The sequence below is a fragment of the Perna viridis genome, chromosome 3 (assembly GCF_037379345.1).
Source record: "Perna viridis isolate PV_CMFRI_1.1 ecotype Kerala chromosome 3, ASM3737934v1, whole genome shotgun sequence".
Lineage (NCBI taxonomy): Eukaryota > Metazoa > Mollusca > Bivalvia > Mytilida > Mytilidae > Perna > Perna viridis.
Window position 1 is genome coordinate 35,923,607 of NC_142447.1, and position 19,102 is coordinate 35,942,708.

The window sequence follows — 19,102 nt, forward strand, 5'->3', positions numbered from 1 at the left end:
TAAACCATTACAAGAAGCTCTTTTCTTTTTTCTTTTTTTTTTTGTGGTCGTATAAAACTGTTTGATCTATATGGACTATTTAGTAACTAAAGTCATGTTTGTGAATAAATGAAAGTAAAGTGATGGCAATAACTCACTTCGAGGTGGTCGTGTCCTTAATAAAAGGATTCGAAAAAAAAAACAGATGTGAAAACTCAGGAGACAAATCAAAACAACACATTTTTCTTAAAATTCATTTAATTAGAAATCAATGATCTTTTTTACAAATTTTAATATCAATACGAGAATTAAGTGAATGTGGTGTTAAATATGCGTTTGGGTTAGATATGGTTATAAATATAAAGGATGAATTACTTTTTTCAACGTTTAGTGGTTCGACATTGTTCGGCAAAGACTGTCTGATTAATGATGACACAAATATTGACATGCATATTGCATACACTGTAATTTGTATTTTTTTAACTAGAAAAAAAACATTATCTGTATCATGAATTTGTCTCGTATATTTACATTTTATAGCGCGGTGATTTCTCTAGTTTGAATATTGAATATCCTCCCGTGCTACTAATGTTTTGTTGCCGTTTTGGGACACGTCCTAAGATTGTTTTGATGGGAAAACAAAGCTTTCCTCCTGATCCAGATGACTTTATTGTTAAATAAAAGAACAAAAATTCTAGTGAATGTAACTGACAGCGTAATCATGTGCTTGTACCAATCTTATGCAAAATGTTCAATGGTATCTTAGTTTCAGGACTCTTCCCTAAAGACTGGTCCTGGGTCAATCTTGTACCTGTTCACAAAAGGAGTGACCCTAGTGATTGAAATAACTTTCGAGGCATCAGTCTTCTGAGTTGCTTCGCTAAACTTTTTACTAATGTTATTAGTAATAGACTAATCGATTGGTCATGTAATTACGACACTATAACTGATGCGTAGTTTGGGTTTCGAAATGGACAATCAATTGCTGATGCTATTTTTGCCTTACAAAATCCCTTTCTAAGAAAAAAAGACTTTCTTGTTTTGTGGATTATACTAAAGCCTTAGACAAGGTGGACAGAATGAATTTGTGGTTGTTTACATTGTCAAAAATAGGAATCCAAGATAAATTATTAAATGTCATTAAGTCAATGTATGCAGATGTTAAAACAAGTATTTTAGTTAATGGTTTTTATACAGATTTTTTTCGACAATAATGTTGGTTTAATGCAAGGGTTCTGATGAAGTTCTGTTTGGTATATCTGTAAACGACTGTGAATCATATTTTTTTTTGCAAAAATGTGACCATGTTGAAATGAAAGATTTGAAAGAGTAATTAAGGGAACCAAGGTTATAGCGGTAATCAAAAGAATGTAATCCAGGGACAAAGACCAGACATGGAAAACAGGCATACACAACAAAGAACATAAAGTAACTAAAATCATACATACAAAATAACAAAAGCAAATGAGCAACTCGGACTCCACTAAAACTTGGAGCATGGACCAGGTGCACCGGTAGAGTAAGCGTCCTCTGTTTTTTTAGAAACACCCGCCGAGTTGCTCATAAAAAGTTAAGTTGAGTCTGTTTTTACTTATGTATGCTGACGATATGGTCATTTGTTTTTTAATTTAGAAGGTTTGCGAAATATGTTGAATGTTTTGTAAGAGTATACCAAAAAATGGAAACTGTCTGTAAATGTTAGCAAAACGAAAATTGTATTTTTTAGAAATGGTGGTAAAACCAAAGATCATGAAAAATGGTGTTATAACGACGCGGAATTTGAAATTGTCAATCAATTTACTTATTTAGGTGTTATACTTAATTACAATTTAAAGTATTATCTAACACAAAAATACGCCGCTGAGCAAGGTAGGAAAAGTATGTTTGCTCTTTTAAGAAATGTTGATAAATTTCCTTTCAATCATAAAACTTTGTTATCATTGTTTGACACATATGAGAATAGTGTATTGTGCTATGTATCTGAGATATGGGGTTTTCACAAAGCATAGGATGCCGAAAAAAATCATTTGGAGTTGTGTAAAAGAATTTTGAATGTGAGGTCAACGACATCTAATGTCATGGTTTATTATGAACTGGGTAGATATCCATTATCATTGTTTAGAAAACTGCGTATTTTTTAATTAATGGTTGAAGTTATTAAACTTAAACAATTGTATTCTGTCTAATTGCTATAAATATTTTTGTGAACAGGCGCTTGAGTGTCCTAATAATAAGAACAATTGGGTGTGTTCAATACGAAATGAGCTATGCAAACTGGGTCTTAATGATATGTGGTGTTAATTGTATACATATTATAAAGCAAAGATTATAAGATGTTTGTTTACAAGAATTTAAGGCAGACTTAAATACTGCGAGCAAGTGTTCATTGTATAAATATATGGTTTCTACTTTTTGTCTGTAAACCTATACCGTATATGTATAAGAAGCTCTTAACCAAGATGAGATTATCATAGTTTTGCAATTGGCAGATATACTAATGTCAATAAAAGCCTGCGTATTTGTCAATGTTGTTTTAATGATATTGAAGACGAATTCCATTTAATACTTGTATGTCCTTTGTAAATTTCTTTATAGAGCTTTTAAAATTTGGAGTGACTTTCTTTAAAAAGAGTTTACTTGTTACTGTGTACTACTGTTACTAGACTACAATACTTGGTAGTTTATTATATTGCATTTATATGTGCATGATTAACTTACTTTTATGTGTTAAAAATTCATGTCTGCTATATTACTTCTGTCTGGTCAATTGACCTATATGCTGTATAGCATTTGGTAGAATAAAAGAATAGAATGTTTCAATGGTTAGCATCCGATGTAAGTTCTAAAATACTCCAGTTTTTATTAACGATGCCCTCGAACTATTTTGTACACCTTTATGAGAAAGGACAGTATACCATTAGCCGAAATTTCAAACATTTCAACAGAAGAGTTCTATTCTTACCTGCCACATGTATTCAATGTTTATGATGTTACAACCGACAGGGCAAGACTCTGGTACAGGACGAATAATTATCGCCTCCTTACGCCATTGTTCTGTTTTACCTTTATTTAGATGTCGCTTTGTGGAACGTGTAATTACTTTTGGAACAAGTTTAGTAATTGTGGAAGATTTATAACCAACGACTTGTAATTAAAATTAAAATATGCAAAATATACACATGGTCTTCATCGTACTTTTTTAAATGCATTTTCTAGAGTACTGCTACATATACATACAATCTGGCTTAATCGTACATTTTAAGTAATTTTTTGAAAATCAGAGCTGCTTTCCATTAGAATTCCATATACAAGAGAAATATGGATATATAAACCTCTGAAGAAATGTATCACAAAAAGCAGGAGATACTTTTTATTTGAGAGTAGTATCATGAGTACAAAGATCGAGTAAATGTTCTGTAAATAAAAACTACGACTCTTGGAATTTAGTTTGAAAATGTCATAAGAATAACTAATATCGTTTGATTTTTTTTCTCGTTCATTGTACAGTCATACGACAGATAAATTAGAGATGAATGGTTAAACTTCATGCATATTTATGACCATTTCATCCCGATTTTGTAGTTGGTAGGGGACTTTGTATTGCTAAGTACAAAAATCTCAAAATATTTTTTTTTAGTTTCACTGCAGTTTTTATAAATGTCTATTATTACGTTAGATATCAGACTTTTACCCAGGGAATTAAAATAATAGATATAATTTACAACTATATATCTGAGAATTATGTTGTAGTTAGCCTAACATATACCTGAATAAGTTCCATGAAAAAGTCGACATTGCTATCGCTGAGGTTGACACATTCTGCCTTGATTGGTAATGCGTCTCCAGGAACGTATCCTGTCATAGGCAAACTATGCTAAATGATGATTTGTCCTGAGGTACAACAAAGGCAACCTAAAGTTTTCGAATCTTCGGCACTGGCTGGATTCTGTGATCAGAAACGTTCTTTTTAAATTGTTTTGACGGATACTGCACTACCTATCAATAAATTTATTCATATTATTTGTTTTTACTAAAAAGATGTCACGGTTTCCGAGTAAAGCGACTTTAACGTTGACATGCGAAAACATATGCAGTCATGTATTATTGTGTAGACTTTTTTACTAACATTACAATGACGTGCACGGTCTACATTTGCTAACGAGGTTAATTATTTTTATAGCCAAGTTGGCCAAGTGGTCTAGAGTGTTGCCATATATGTCAGTGCAGAGAAGAGGTTCAAATCCTTCCCAGGCAGCGGCCGAATTTGCATCACAAGTCTGCAGCCTCACATCGGTTCCGGAGTCTATCCGAATTTAACCACACTAATGGCTACATTGCTCCATCGAATCATGTTATTTATAATACAAGGGAATTTATAAATTTATGCAGGCATAAAAATTTCCCAACGATGTTAGAACTGCTTGTATTTTGTTGATTTGCTTGATGGGGTTCAAATTCGTACCGTTGTGACACCATCGCCTTCATTTTTGGGCAGCGCTGTAGACCCACGGGTTTTGACCACTCGGCCAGCTAGGTTATATAAACATGTTTTCGTAGGTTCAATCTTTGTTGACGTAGCATACGATGCGAGGTATAATATGATCCGATGGAGCAGTGTAGCTATTAGAGTGCTCAATTATTAGGAGGTAATACCTGGTCGTGAAAAATATATATTTTAAAAGTAATAATCACTTTGAACCTTCTATAAATCTAGAAGTTAGAATTTTATGAATGTTGAAACATAAAACTAGTTTCTCATAGAAAGGTATGGCATTACCATAACCCTTTAAAATTTAATATCATATAATATAAAAGTAAGTTATAAACTATATTTTACCAAGAACTTACGAACGCTGTAGGTATGTCTTTCAAATCTAGTGAATTATGTACATTAAAAAAATGTTTCTCTTCTATGTTCTTATGCGGCCATGTTCTGTGCATTTTAGCTTTGACGAAGTACTGGACTCTACCAATAACTCCGTCGAATGACGGAGGACAAGTTGTAGGAATTTGGAAGTCAAATGGGTATTGATACGTCCTGGCTGGAAGTTTCATGGTTTCGCCGGTAGCTTTAAAGAAAACGAAATTGCTGACATTTTCAAAGATTTTTTAACAAAAATAAAAATCTTTAAAGTATGTTGCAGATGTTGAATATTGTTTTTTTTCCATTATTTTGTCCCTTAAATTGTGTTAAAAATAGTCCTCCTTTGAGCTGTACATTTCTGTTCGTTTACCGTCACCTAATCCTGTAGTCTCTGACCAGGCTGCCAGTGCAAATCCATGAATCTGTATCTCAATTTCTTAGAAAAAGGACGTAGCACGTTGATGTAAATGTGGCCATATATTGAAAGTCCCGTATAAATGATACCCATTCAATTAGTCAAGATCTTTTGTTTCCTTACCTAAGTCTTCATTTAAGTTTTTCTAACTTTTTGTTGTAAATTTGTGATGATATGTGATTGTGATTGATTAATTTTTTTTTTTTCGAGCATTCCTCAATTAAATTTGTCGATTTTTATCCAGGGAATAATCAAGCTGAATGGAGTTTCCTTCATACTCACAGCTATCTTCATCTTACCACGGCACTTGTTACTTGGTGTCAATTCAATGTGGATCATGAAAAATTCGAAAGAACTACTGAAAAACCTCAATGCTAGATTATTATCAGAATACAACAGCATCAAAACCTATGATTGTTCAACAACCCTTAATACTACTATTTCCAATACTTAGTTTAAATTCTGTCTCGAAAACATTATACATCGTTGTTACTCTACAAAAGACGCTACATCTGTTAGAGATTCTTCATAATTTGTAAAAAAAAAACATCTTCCAAATATACTGAACATGTCATCAAATTGATGGAATTTTTTATCGACAACATATTTGTCCGCTGTGATGGACGCGTTTTTCAACAAACGGTTGGCATTCCAGTAGGCACAAATTGTGCTCCGCTACTCGCAGACATAATCAGTCCTTCTTATGAGGCTGACTGTAAAGTAAATCAGTTCCAAAAGATGGGACATCATTTAGCCAGTTCTTTGATCTTAGTTTTCGCTATATAGATGGCATATTATCTTTAAACAATCCTAGTTTCGGGGATTTTATACATCGCATCTACCTAAATAACTTAAGATAATAAAGGACAATATAGATACTATGAAGTAAGCCTAATATCCTGACCTGCACTTAGAGGTCGATAGTGAAGGAAAACTCATGACAAAACTATACTACAAACGCGATGACTTTCCATTCCGTAAATCAACTTTCTTTACATCTGTGGCAACATCCATTAGCACGTGTGTATGGAGTTCTCATATATATATCATACGTTATGCCAGAGCTTGCAGTAACTACGCGGACATTTTGTATCGGATCCGACTTCTTAAAAAGTAGGCTTCTTGAACAGGGTTATGTTGCTACAAGATTAAAGACATCACTACGTTAGTTTTATGGTTGTTATGATGAACTTGTGATTCGTTACGTTTTTCCAACGTGTCAGAGTTTAATTTCCTCATTCGTCTACACCGGACTTGACATTTTATGAAAAATACTCGGCGGGTATTTTTAAAAATGCAGAGGACGCTTCCCATACCGGTGCACATGGTATATGCTCCCAATTTTTCGTTGAATCCGTTCTCTGTACGTTTTATTTTGGTTATTTCATGTTCTTTGTTGTGTTTGTTTGTTTGTTTGTTGGGGTTTAACGTCCGAGCAGCAATATTTCAGCTATATTCAGACAATGAACATGAAATGGATGATAAAATGAACATGAAATGAAAAAAAGGATGGGACAAAAAGGACAACAGGGTCGACAAACTTTGACTGCCACTGGAAAAAGGGGGGATGGGCAAGGTCGGGCAATTTAGCCTCCTGTGGCGGAGCGCAAAGGTTCCTACTCCTATCGAATACCACAGCAGGGTTCTTTAACGTGCGAGGAACGTGGCATCTTTCCCAACACGGTGCACCACTATGGTTTGCGGTCAGGTTTTCCGTATTATAGCCTGACAACCCCAGCATGTAACACGCCAGGGGTACCCCATTCCACCACCTGGGGCACACATCCCAGTTGCTCTGTGGACAGAACGCCTAGCCCCCGGCTAGGTTTCTGAGCACTATTTAGTCGCCTTTTACGACAAGCTTAGCGCTGCTGCAGGCCTATTCTTTTGACACCCGGACCTGCACGGAGCTCTTTGTTGTGTGTGTCTGTTTTTTAAACTGCATGGTCTTTATCCTTGAATTTTATTCTTTTGATTTCTGCTCGAGTCTGTGTTTAATTGATTGCTCTATTCTTTTGATTTAAAAAATTGTGACGAGTGTACAGTAAACAAGTAGGCTTGGCAGACAAAGGGTAGAAGTGCTGTTGTATCCAATAAACAACCGTTAATACAAGGAAAGTGATTTTAACTCAAACTCACGAATCAAACATTTAAGGTTATTTTTGGCACTATAATGAATTCAAAATTGTAGGTTGTAGGCACACATGAAATTAATAGTAATGTTTTAACATATACAGTTTTTGAAATATTCTTAAGTTCTGTTATTTGTATTACACAAACAAAACAATGCCTAAATTTCCTTAAAAAATTAACTTAATTTAAAAAAAAGTAATTTAACTACGCAATTTAATAAGTACAATGACGCTTATTTCATTTGATTTCGTTAAAATATGGCAGAGAAACTCACCCCTGAACGTTACATCATCTGCAAGAAGAAGGTTGACGACCCCAGTCACACGTTGACAACTCCAATCACAAGTTGACAAGATGTAAAGATCCGTTCTTCATTCTCAAATTGTATCGTAAAATATTTCTCCTGTCCCATAATAGTAAATTGATCAGTGAATGTTGTATTTCAAAAGCATCGGTGCATATCGATTTTTTTTTTTTTTTGCAAATTTATTTCATTTTATTATACGCTGATGATATAAATACAACTATGGAAGATAATCGTGATCATGAATCCATTCATGTAGGCTTGTCAACGTAGAAATGTACTAGTCTGCACTTTGTATTTGTGTATTACAATCTGTTCTTTACGTTACTTGGGCATGTAAACGTGTGAGTAAAACTTATTACTTTTAATTTCATTTTTTACTTGCATTTTTTAGAGTGGCAACTGCATCCACGCTGTTTCAATCTGCATCGTTCACATTGTGTTTCATGTCAATTTTCGATATGTCTGACGGAAACTCACGATTATTGGAGTTGACCTACGACAGGACGGTCATTTTCCGATACATTTTTTAAAGGGGCCCCATTATAAGATCAGTTTTACTATTCTATTTTTAAAAAAATATTTCAAATGCTTTAACGTAGTATAAAGGCTTTTGAAAAATAAAGCGAAATCCTTGACAGGACACACTTTTTCACAAGAATTTGGCGATAAGAAGAATAACATGTATATTGACGACCGAATATCGATAAAATGTGTTATGTTCGCCTAATAATGTTCACACATTCTTAAAGCTTGTACTGAAAAGTACATTTTATGCAAGTTAAAGTAGAAAACATTTAGTAGCTAAGCTGAAACCAAATTGTATATAGTGCGATTATCGCAAAAAGGTTATGACAAATCAAAATAAAATTTTCCTTTGATTGTTGGATCTAGTAATTTTTGACTGTGCAATTTTCTCAGGAGTGATGTCAGTCTTAGATATAGTGTTATTGCTATTTGTAATAATTACTCTATTTGGCTGTTTTCGCCGTAAGGTTATATGTATATTTTAAATATATTAAATTTACAATATAATTCAGATCTTATCAAGAAAATGACAACCTGGATGAAACATTCACTGTATAGATAGCAGCCAAAAATTATCACATGTTTTTCATAAAAAAACACACAACCATTACAGAAAGTGAACTTAACCTAATGATAAAAAAGATTAGAATCGAGTTTAGCGGACATTTTATCACAAAACATATCATGGGTAGAAACGTTGAGACAAACAAACATAGAAGTCACGTTCAATTAAAAGTGTCCTACGTTATACATTGGTACATTTTCCACATATATTGGATTTCCAAAACTCTTGTCTGGCACATAGTGTTTGACATTAAAAAAATCGAAGTGACCGTCTCACAGAATTTTTTTTTAAAAATGTAAGGCATATTAACACAATGCACCATGAGGCAAACAGCATTACATCAGTACAAACAACGACAAAAACAAAAAAAAATACCATATTTTATATTTTATATGGTGAATTTGATATATATATATATATTCTGTCCCTAGTCAGTAAGTCCTGGTCTTCGTATGTATTGTTTTGTTTTCACTTTCAGTTTACTTTTATATTGCTGGAGTTCATGGTGGCAACTATCTCGATGTACCTGTATATATGTGTATAATGGTTTTTGGGACCAGCTGCAGCCTTCCCTGTGACGTCGGGGTGGCATTGATCTGACATGTTTTAACCCGGTGAGGTTGTTGTTTCTTTAACATATTCATTGTATCCATTCTCGTTATATGATTGGTTTTTATGCACGGAAATTTTGCAGAAAATCCAGTTAACGCAGTTCTACTCACGAAATAAACAAATTAAAAAATCATCAAATATCCAAAAACACATTAAAAGTCTTATTCAGTAGATGTTTTGGATTCATAAATCTATACATCATTCTTTTGATATATTCAAAAGCCTTTATATAATGTAAAAGCATTTTTATTCTTTCAAAAAATATGAAATCCGTTTAGAAGAGTTAAATTGAAGTTTCAACCAAACACTTTATCTTTATCAATATACTTTCAACAAAAGAAAAATCAAATTAAAATCATTTCATCGCGTAACATAAAAATATTAAACATTTAGAGAGTTGACCTCAAAATGTTCTTGAAAAAAAATACTGACAATAACAATAATGTAATAAATTTGACTGGTATTTACAGTTTACAGAATCTTATTTTTCATGAAGAATTTTACCTCATGTTGGTTCTGAAGTTGGCAGTCAATTTTCAATGTTAATTACACCCAGGCTTTACTCAGGTTTATTGAATTGCGTTAAAAATATAGAATCCTAGTAAAAATTACGTACGAAGTGATAAAATTAAGAGATGCTTTTGAAATATGTGATTTGTAATAATATGTTTGCATGTTGTCTGTACTATTCTCTGACCAAAATACGTGCGAATGACCACGAATTTTTGTCTCTATTTCTGTAAGATAAAATGTGAAAGGAATTAAATGAAAGTTGATAAATATTGCTAAAGTGATACATAAATTTACAGGGGTATTGTATATGGGTCCTCTTTTACTTTCTGTATAATGTTCGTTAATGTGTAAATCTTCTACGCGTTGTCTTTCTGCCGTCGTAATTTGTTTTACCGGTCAGACAACAACATTATAAGAGTATGGTGGCACACAGCTGAAATCGTGTTGTCTAGATGATTATGACAAGTAAATATAATCGGCTCGACATCATAGTCATAAAAAATATGTCAGAAAATAATAGTTCTTCAAAACAAAAATGGTCTTAAATCTCAATGCTCACATTAGTCCTTTACAGCGCCTTACAGACAAAAATACAGTAACTGACGGAAAACCTGACCGCAAACCATAGTGGTGCACCGTGTTGGGAAAGATGCCACGTTTCTCGCACGTTAAAGAACCCTACTGTGGTATTCTCCCGGAGTAGGAACCGTAGCGCACCGTCACAGGAGGCTAAATTGCCCGACCCTACCCACCACTCCCTATTTCCAGTGGCAATCAAAATTTGTCGACCCCATTGTCCTTTTGCCCCATCCCTTTTTCATTTCATCATCATTCATGTTCATTTTGTCATCAGTTTCATGTTCATCGTCTGAATATAGCTGAAATATTGCTGCTCGGACGTTAAACCCCAACAAACAAACAAACAAAAACTTTTTAGACAGATAAAATAAATACAAGAATAGGTATGGTGTATATGTCGTGCAGAGACAACAACCCAACAAGGATTTAAATGTCAGCCAAGGCCACCCATTGGTCTCCGATGAACGACGAGGAAATCCTCATACCACAGGGCAGCCTGTAGCTGGCCCAAAAAACATCATTAAATACATGTACAGCGAAAGAGTTGCCCCTAGGTAACATAATAATAATAAACTAAACATGAAAACAAAATAAGACATACAGAGACCAGAACTTCCTGGCTTGGGACACACGCAGGGGTTAAAGTATAATGACTTTTACAACCTTGTGAAGTTTGTATCTGTTGGTATTTCACTGGCATAATTCACTTCCAAATGCTTTTCTCTGTTAAAATACTTTTTTTTTTAAATTATAAGGGATAATTGTGATAGTGGTCATATCCGTTGATTTACATATGCAGTTGTTTAATATGTTCCCGTTAAAAGTCAAGGTGAATTACGTTTAGAATTTGTTTTGAATAATGTCTTAAATTATGCACACTTTAAGTAAATATTGATTGTGATTAAATATGTCGGGGAAATTTTAATAAAATAAATTTACCTTTAATATTCACATATCCTTCAAGTAGAAGGTTAACATCCCTATCCACTCGCTGACCAGGAATAAACAGTCCCTCCTCGTTGACAAATGATATAGTAAAACTTTCCACTTGCCCCATAGTCAGTAATCAGCCAATGTCATCTTGTAAAACAGGAGTCATTTGCACATGCATATCTCTGTTTCTAGGTTAATTTGCATTTTGCGCAGTTTTATTCTCTATAAGTATATCAAACGCAGAATATGAGACACGACATGCAAACTTCCGAATGTGATAAAACACATTAACAGGTTACTGAAAAGACTTTTTAAATAGGGGACGCTGCACATGCCCCCGATCTATTGATCTTTAACTGTCCATATTTATTATAGCAAATTTAATATTTATTCGACATAACAGTAGAAGGATGTAAGCAGGAGAAAACACCAACGAACAACACCCACTAGCCACATTAATAGGAAATTGATTGCATGTAGTTAAATTACACGTTTACTCTATAAACCCGCACTCGGACTTATCTCCGCCGCAGACCAAAACGTCTACTATGATTAATTATTTACTACAATATTAGATCTGCTATTATGGACGTCAATAACCATTTCTCATTGAATATACACGATGCTCACATATTCTTTGCTTACTTACAGAAAAAAAACTAAGAATGGTACATATGTGAAATGTTTGGTCAGCGAAAATACGGTACCGTGCCAACAGTGAGTCTCATTTTTGATTTTCCCAATTTTTTTATTGAGTTCGACTAGTTATCCTGTTAAATTTTGAACCCAAATATATTTATTTAATAACCTTTGTTTTATATATATATATATATATATATATATATATATATACAACGTCTCAGAATGTGACGACTCTATTCCCTGCACTGCTCCATCGGATCAATTGATACAGTAAAGATAACGTAAACTTATAGAAGGGCCTGAAAAATTCCCAACGATGTTAGAACTTGTATAGAAATTTTACATGTAGATTGTGATATAACAATCTCAAGATGATGAATACTTAAAATCATAATCTAAGTAAATCTCATCACACCAAGGACTTTGAAAATGGTAGGTTCTGCATCTCCACTAAGCATGCAGCTTTGTGAGGTGAAGTGATGACTGATTGAAGTAAAAAATTGTTTCTGAGTGTGGTAACTTGCCTTTCTTTGGGTTATTGCTTCTTTGAGCTAGTCCAGCACAGTTTGTCTAGTAAAAAGCTGAGTCTTGATTTGTACGAATGTTTCCGTACTAAAAATAACTAAAAATCTGACTACTACTTACATGTGAACCTGAAGAAGTAGAAGGTATGTAATCTGTAATACTGTGACAAAAATGTATTATCTATCTAAAGATGTGTGATTTATATTTCAGTGGATGAGGGATTTTTTCAACTTGAAGTAGACCCAAAAAGAACAGATGAACTTGCTATAAATGCTTTTGAGGATCTTGTGAAGTGTCTTACAAATCAAGATGAGAACTATAAAACTTCTAATTTTTTTTTATTACCAAATTTATCTTCAAAAGGTATTTCAGCAATTGTTTGGAGTGATTTTGGTATCACATTTTTGTCATATGACATTAATATAATATTGCATAAAACATTGCGGTAGACATGTTATTGAAAAGCATAAGTGAAGAAAGATATGGGTTAAGAGTATCAATATTTTATAGGATATCTTGGATTCTTGACGCCTTAAATGTGTGAAATGGGTTATGTTTTCATCTGTTCAGTGGCTGTTTATGTTTTAACTCAACACTGAAAAGTAATTTTGATCATTTGTTGCAATTTTTTATTAGAATGTCACTGTCCTGTTCATATACTGCAAAATGATATATGTATGATGAATAAGTAACCGGTTACATGATATTGATAATGATTTATTTCCTTTCTAGACATCAATGATACACACCAGGAATGTAATATTGAAGATGTAGAATGTAAGATATGTGTAATTTTGTGACAACTGTTTATTATCTAGATCTAAAAGGGGTGATGTATGTCATTTATAAACTCTTATACTTTGTTGTTTTATTTGCATTAAGATTTGTTTCAGAAAAATTAACAAATAATCTTCAATGTAAATTTGAACCATTAATTTCACTTATATCCTTCATTTATAGTTATTCTGATTTGTTTTTAGGGGATTTCATAAAAGACTTGAAATGTGATGGACTCCTAAAAACCTCCCCATACATGTTGTACAAAAACAGATCAGTTAGGTATGATGTTGGTGGTGAAACTTTAGAGGGGAAAGATCTGAGCACATTACAAGGCTCCAGTTGGCTTAATGATAAGGTAAATGTATATTCCCTTGCAGAGTAGTGTTACATTCGTAATATATATTCAGCAGAGGAAATCTTTCTGAAAGGAGTGCAGTGATATATAGAAGTAGGACTTAGTCTCTGCAGCTTTGATATAAATCTTTATACTTGTGACTGAAAAGGTTATGTGTTTATGCGGATTCATTTCTTTCTGACGCAGTCGTTATATTTTCAATTTGTACCCTCTGACCTTAAAGACGCTCTTCCATGGAAACGCAAGTTATCTGATCGCAATTCTGTTTCCCCATTGGCCAAATACTGATAACTTAGTGGCTTTCGAAAAAAACTGTAGCGAAATTGTGTGTCATGTGTTATTTTCTGAATGAAATGTAAAAAATTAATAATAAGGAGAAAGATCAAAATTTTACCGCGTCGGCTATCTTTTAAAGATAGTACTTGTTTAATGGTTTTCAATTCTTTTTGGCTGCAGGAAAATTAAACATTTCAAATGTGTGCTTGAATGCATGGTTCCAGGGTGCAAAGTAGATAAAACGAATACTGAATTAAAAATTTAGAAATTGGGTTATGTCCACAAGTAATTTATATAGAAACTTTACGACATATTGGTATGTATTCCTTGGCCAAGTCAAAGCTATATTATTACAAATTTCCTCCAGTAAATGTAGTTTCAGAATTTACGTTACAATAATTCATTTCAGGTGATAAACGCATATATGGGAATCTTAAAAAGTGACAACAATTTAGAACAAGAGGGTCATATTTTCGCTCTGCCATCATATATGGCAGTCTTTTGGGAGCAAAAACGGTTCGATACTTGGTTTTACAGTAAGGTAAGTATTTTATTTGTACAACATGTATTATTTTAAAATTTTAAGATAATGACTACGAGTTATGCAGATATATTAACTGCCAGTTAATAAATGAAACAAAGAAAAATATTTTGTATGTAACAGTTACTGGTTAAGTGCAACGGAAGTCACGGAAGGCAAGACTTAGGTTTTCTATTCCAGCGATGGCAGCGATGACAGCACCTACAAACTTCACATTAAGTTAATTTCGGTCAATGATATTTGGTGTGCAGATGCATTACCATCATTTCATCACAAATTCATGCCAATTTTAGGAATAAACCCCGCAGTCATGATCTGTTGAAAATTCAATGTTAAAGTTTCATGTCGTTTTGCATTTATAACACACATGCTGAAATATATTTGGTTCTTGTAGGTTAAATTCTCAAGATACACTTGGATTTTCATGCCAATCAACAAGTGTCAAAACCACTGGATATTACTGGCAGCAAATATTCCATGTAAATCAATATCAATACTGGATTCCATGAATGGGAACAATGACAAATATGTACAAAATTGGAGGTAATTCAATTAATTATCAGTGAAAATGAATGAAAACCAAACAAATCTTTATTATGCATTTCCTTTAACACAACACCCTCATATAAGTGCATTTTACCAATGTTTTCCATGAATTATGAACCAAAAAAATTAAGGGAAATAATGAATTGTACATTGAAAAAAATGAAAAACATGTGAAAATTTAAATAATCTTTAATGCAACTGATACATGTTCTGAATTAAAACATAATTAATTTTCATTATGTAAAGTGTTTTATTTAGATATAGAAGGTATACTATTATATTTGTTTATTTTATGTTCTACCAACTGTTTGAGGGATACTTACTTTTTAAACAGGCATGCATCTGATACAGGACTGATTATGCTATACTGTTGCCCATTAGGCCCTTGTAAAAAATGACACCAATTTTCTTGAAACTATGGTGAATTGAATATCACATTAAAGATATACAAATTTTCATGAATTTTGGTCTCTATACGTTTTGTAAAAATATGTCCATGTGATCAGGCATATCACATCTACTGTAGCACGGATATGTACCATATGAATGCCAGTCTTAGTTGGTTCTCACTTAACACTTTTGGGTCAACAGCCACATCCCTCCTCCCCCTTCAATGTAGTATCAAGAACACACGAGACTAGTTCTATGCATTGTATAATGTAAGTGCATATGATGTTTGTATGTTGATCACATTAATCATAATAAAGCTGAGAATGTGTATTTGTAATTTAGTACAAAAGTGTATGAATATTGTGTGATTAATTTGTCTCCGTGCTTCAGATAGCAGGCAATGTACAAATGTGGATTTTCAGTATTATTTATTCAAGCTAAATATCTGGAAAAAAATTTAATGATCATCCTACCTTTAGTATACTGATTTTGAAAGCCCTTTTCCCAAGCTTTGCAGTGGTATGCAACTTAACCCTTGTCATGCTACGCCTGGATCTGTTCGGGATTGGACCTGGTTCCGCTTTATCGGTATTGGCAATGAAAATCTTAGTTTAGGAAAGTGCATTTTGTGTCCATCTGCAAGCAGTGTGACTGTGCTTTTAAATGAGGCTATCTGTTATATAGTTTGTTAATAAATAAAGACTTGAAAGCTAAAAGAGGAGGTCACGAGTTTCCACTGTCGAAAAAAAATTAGATTTTGTTGGTGGTAGGGTTCATTTCTTGGACCCTTGTCAGAGCATAATTGATCTGTAGTACTGTATTTTGCCTGGAAACTAAATAAGAGTGATTTTTGTCGCAACCATTTGGATGTCAACCCCTTGTATTGACTACTACCGGGTTTAGGACGGAGGCAAAAAATTGGAAAAATCCAACTCGTGACCGTAACACACTTTATTTGGCTTCAGTAGCCTTCACGATCTACAGGCTGTATGATGAATGTGCTTTGGTTCCTGATTTGTTCCAGTTGAACCACACAAGTTCCAGTTGAACCACACAGGTAGCAAATAATGACCAGAGATGGACAAAAATGACCATTTTCGAGTGACAGACCAATTTTCAGCACGACAAGCGTTAAAGGTGTCATTTGTACTGAGATATTAATTTCATTTTTTTTCATTTTCGTGTACTTGCATTTGTATTATAACTAAAAAGAACATTTTGCAGGAACTACATGAAAATAAGAAGTGAGAAAATAAAAGATGATATTGATGCTAATTGGAAGAGTGGAAATTTAAAATCTAGTCAATAAAAAGATGGCCATAGCTGTGGACTGTTTATACTTATGGTAAATATAACCATGATATGATTTACACATGCAGATAAATTCTTGTTGGGTGCCAGTTTATTAGTTTTTTGTGTAGAGTATGGAACAATGAAACAAAGAATGCCCCAACAAAAATCTGTGTACAATAGGTTTGATATATTGACAGATGTTTAGTCCTGTTAAATTTTAGGTTAAGGACAGAGGACATAATAATGTACATAACTATTAACATTCTTCATCATATTGATTTTTTAATTGTGCCCTTCTCATTAAGAATTGGCTCAGTGTGTTGGTTAGTATTCATTTATTATGTTTATGATCTTGTCCTTAATATGCATCTGATCCGTCACTGAACATTAAGCAACCAATCATCCATCTGACCATCAATCAATTCAGAAGAAGACTGAGTCAAATGTATAAGTATGGAATATAACAAATTAAGCATAGAACAATTAACAATGAACACAGGACTAAACGCAACCACTGACAGCTTCAGACCTGAATTAATCCGAAGAGAATGTCTTGCTATATTAATTGTACAATTTATGTTTCAGAATGCACTAGCTTTAACCAAGGGTATTCAACCAATGCAATTGACCCAAAAGGCTGCTCTGGTAATCAGAGAATATGTCACAAAGAAAATCATAAAAACATCTAGAAAACCAAAGGCACAGACGACAATTTGTGACATGCTTGATTATCAAAAGCCAATTAAAGATGCGTGGGTGCAGTGCGAAGTGTGTGGCCGATGGCTGCACTTCAAATGCATTGGACTGAACAAAGTGCCAAGAAATGATTATGTGTACATTGTTTGTGAATCACAATATAGATAGTTATACCCCATGCATAGAAGTTGCAGGGATCATTAGTTTTGAGCCTGTCCATCCTTAAGTGTGTAATAGTGTGTTGTTGCCTGGAGAGTGCCTTCATTTGTTGAATGTTTTTTCTTCAAACTTTGTTGAATAATTAGTTAACTGTAACAGCTGGATATAATTTACTTTCCATTTATCTTGTCACATTTTGAGAGGGTCAGGCTTGCGTTTTCAAAAAAGTGCAAGTGTTGTGATGTGGGGTATTGAGAGGGAGGTATCTAAGGTTCTGATTGGGTTGTTGCCTTTTAGACACATTCCCCATTCCCATTATTTATGAATTGTACTTATTTAAAGCTGTTATCAAAAACACGCATTTACAGATTTTCAATATGAGTCCATGAGACTATGAGTTTCTACATGAATAGTGATTGTTAACAAACAGGTCAACAGACTGTTTGTGTTAAAAGTATTTCAACATGGATTTGAACTGAAAGTTAATAGCTCCTAAACTATAGAGTTTCGTTTGTCTCTATGCATTAGTAGCAACAATTTTTTAATGTCAGTTTCTTTCACATATAGAATGTATAAAATGTATTTTTTATTTGTCAATTTATAAAAATTTCTATGCTTAATACTTTATTTTGACATAATTTTACTTCTAAATACACTTCAGTGTATATGCATCTTGAAATATGTTTTACTCATTTTCATAATTGTGATTGCTTGGTGTGTTAAATTGACGTTTTGTTGAAAACCATTTTAAATTATTTTTATTGGTGTTATCTTTTTTATTCAACCTTTGTCCTGTATATGAAAGCACTGAAAATTTATCGCACGTTTTGTTATTTTTAATGTTTTCAGCATACTAGCATAATATAAACCAATACATTTTGTTATTTTGATAAAAAAAAAATGGCATATTGATGAGATTTTCGCGCTAATTTGTTTTGAACATTATTTACAATTAGCTATAGTCAAGCTTTATAATTAATAAAAAAGGGTTTCAGTATGAAAGTTATAATAGTTTTTTGGTTGCCCCATGGTTTTAAATTTTATGAAATACTAATTTCACAAATTTACAAATTTAATCCCTGTGTTCATTGATCAAACTTTACTCTTTTAAAGAGATGTTATCATATTTAGTATCTTTCTTCTGTAAGAATCACATTTATGTTTATTGAATTGTATTATTTGGTTCCTTAATGTCATCAGTTATCGTACCATTTGTTAGAATTAGTCTTTTCTACAATTGAACAATGTTAGGAAATTTTAGAAATTGATTGTACAATATTCAAAGATATGCATTCAAAAGATAATAACACAAAGTTTCATTCAGGCCAATTGTTATCTTATTCATATTTTCCTGTTCGTTACTCATTTGTACCAAAATAAAAACCAATGAAGAGTGAATAAAATTAGTATCAGTACACAGTACTTCTGTTCTTTTTATATTCGCATAGTATGAAAATTTGGGATAGACATGAGT

The 19,102-nt window shown here is 33.0% G+C and overlaps 2 protein-coding genes across 6 annotated transcripts; one reads left to right on the top strand and one right to left on the bottom strand.

Moving 5' to 3' along the window:
• Positions 1-1,222: 1,222 nt before the first annotated feature.
• Positions 1,223-11,832, bottom strand: LOC148622063 (arrestin domain-containing protein 3-like). Of its 5 annotated transcripts, none has more exons than XR_015920558.1 (4): positions 11,432-11,832; positions 4,828-5,048; positions 3,746-3,975; positions 1,223-2,758 (listed from the first exon to the last, which is right to left on the bottom strand). XR_015920558.1 is itself a non-coding variant. In XM_088571580.1 (3 exons), the coding sequence occupies exons 1-3, from the start codon at positions 11,547-11,549 to the stop codon at positions 3,854-3,856; spliced, it is 411 nt and encodes a 136-aa protein (XP_088427706.1). In that variant the 5' UTR covers positions 11,550-11,832; the 3' UTR covers positions 1,223-3,853. The 5 variants fall into 5 exon arrangements, 3 of the variants coding, with proteins under 3 accessions (XP_088427706.1, XP_088427705.1, XP_088427707.1); XR_015920559.1 differs by adding an exon at positions 7,666-7,794 and having other exon boundaries at positions 1,223-3,975; XM_088571580.1 differs by having other exon boundaries at positions 1,223-3,925.
• On the top strand, positions 7,877-19,037 carry LOC148622064 (sentrin-specific protease 5-like). Its single transcript, XM_088571577.1, is given in 10 exon segments — positions 7,877-8,039; positions 9,267-9,407; positions 12,077-12,142; positions 12,803-12,955; positions 13,325-13,369; positions 13,573-13,727; positions 14,413-14,544; positions 14,939-15,087; positions 16,705-16,825; positions 17,359-19,037. Coding segments are annotated over 8 exon segments (1,035 nt in total). The 5' UTR covers positions 7,877-8,039; positions 9,267-9,407; positions 12,077-12,141; the 3' UTR covers positions 17,638-19,037.
• Positions 19,038-19,102: the final 65 nt, after the last annotated feature.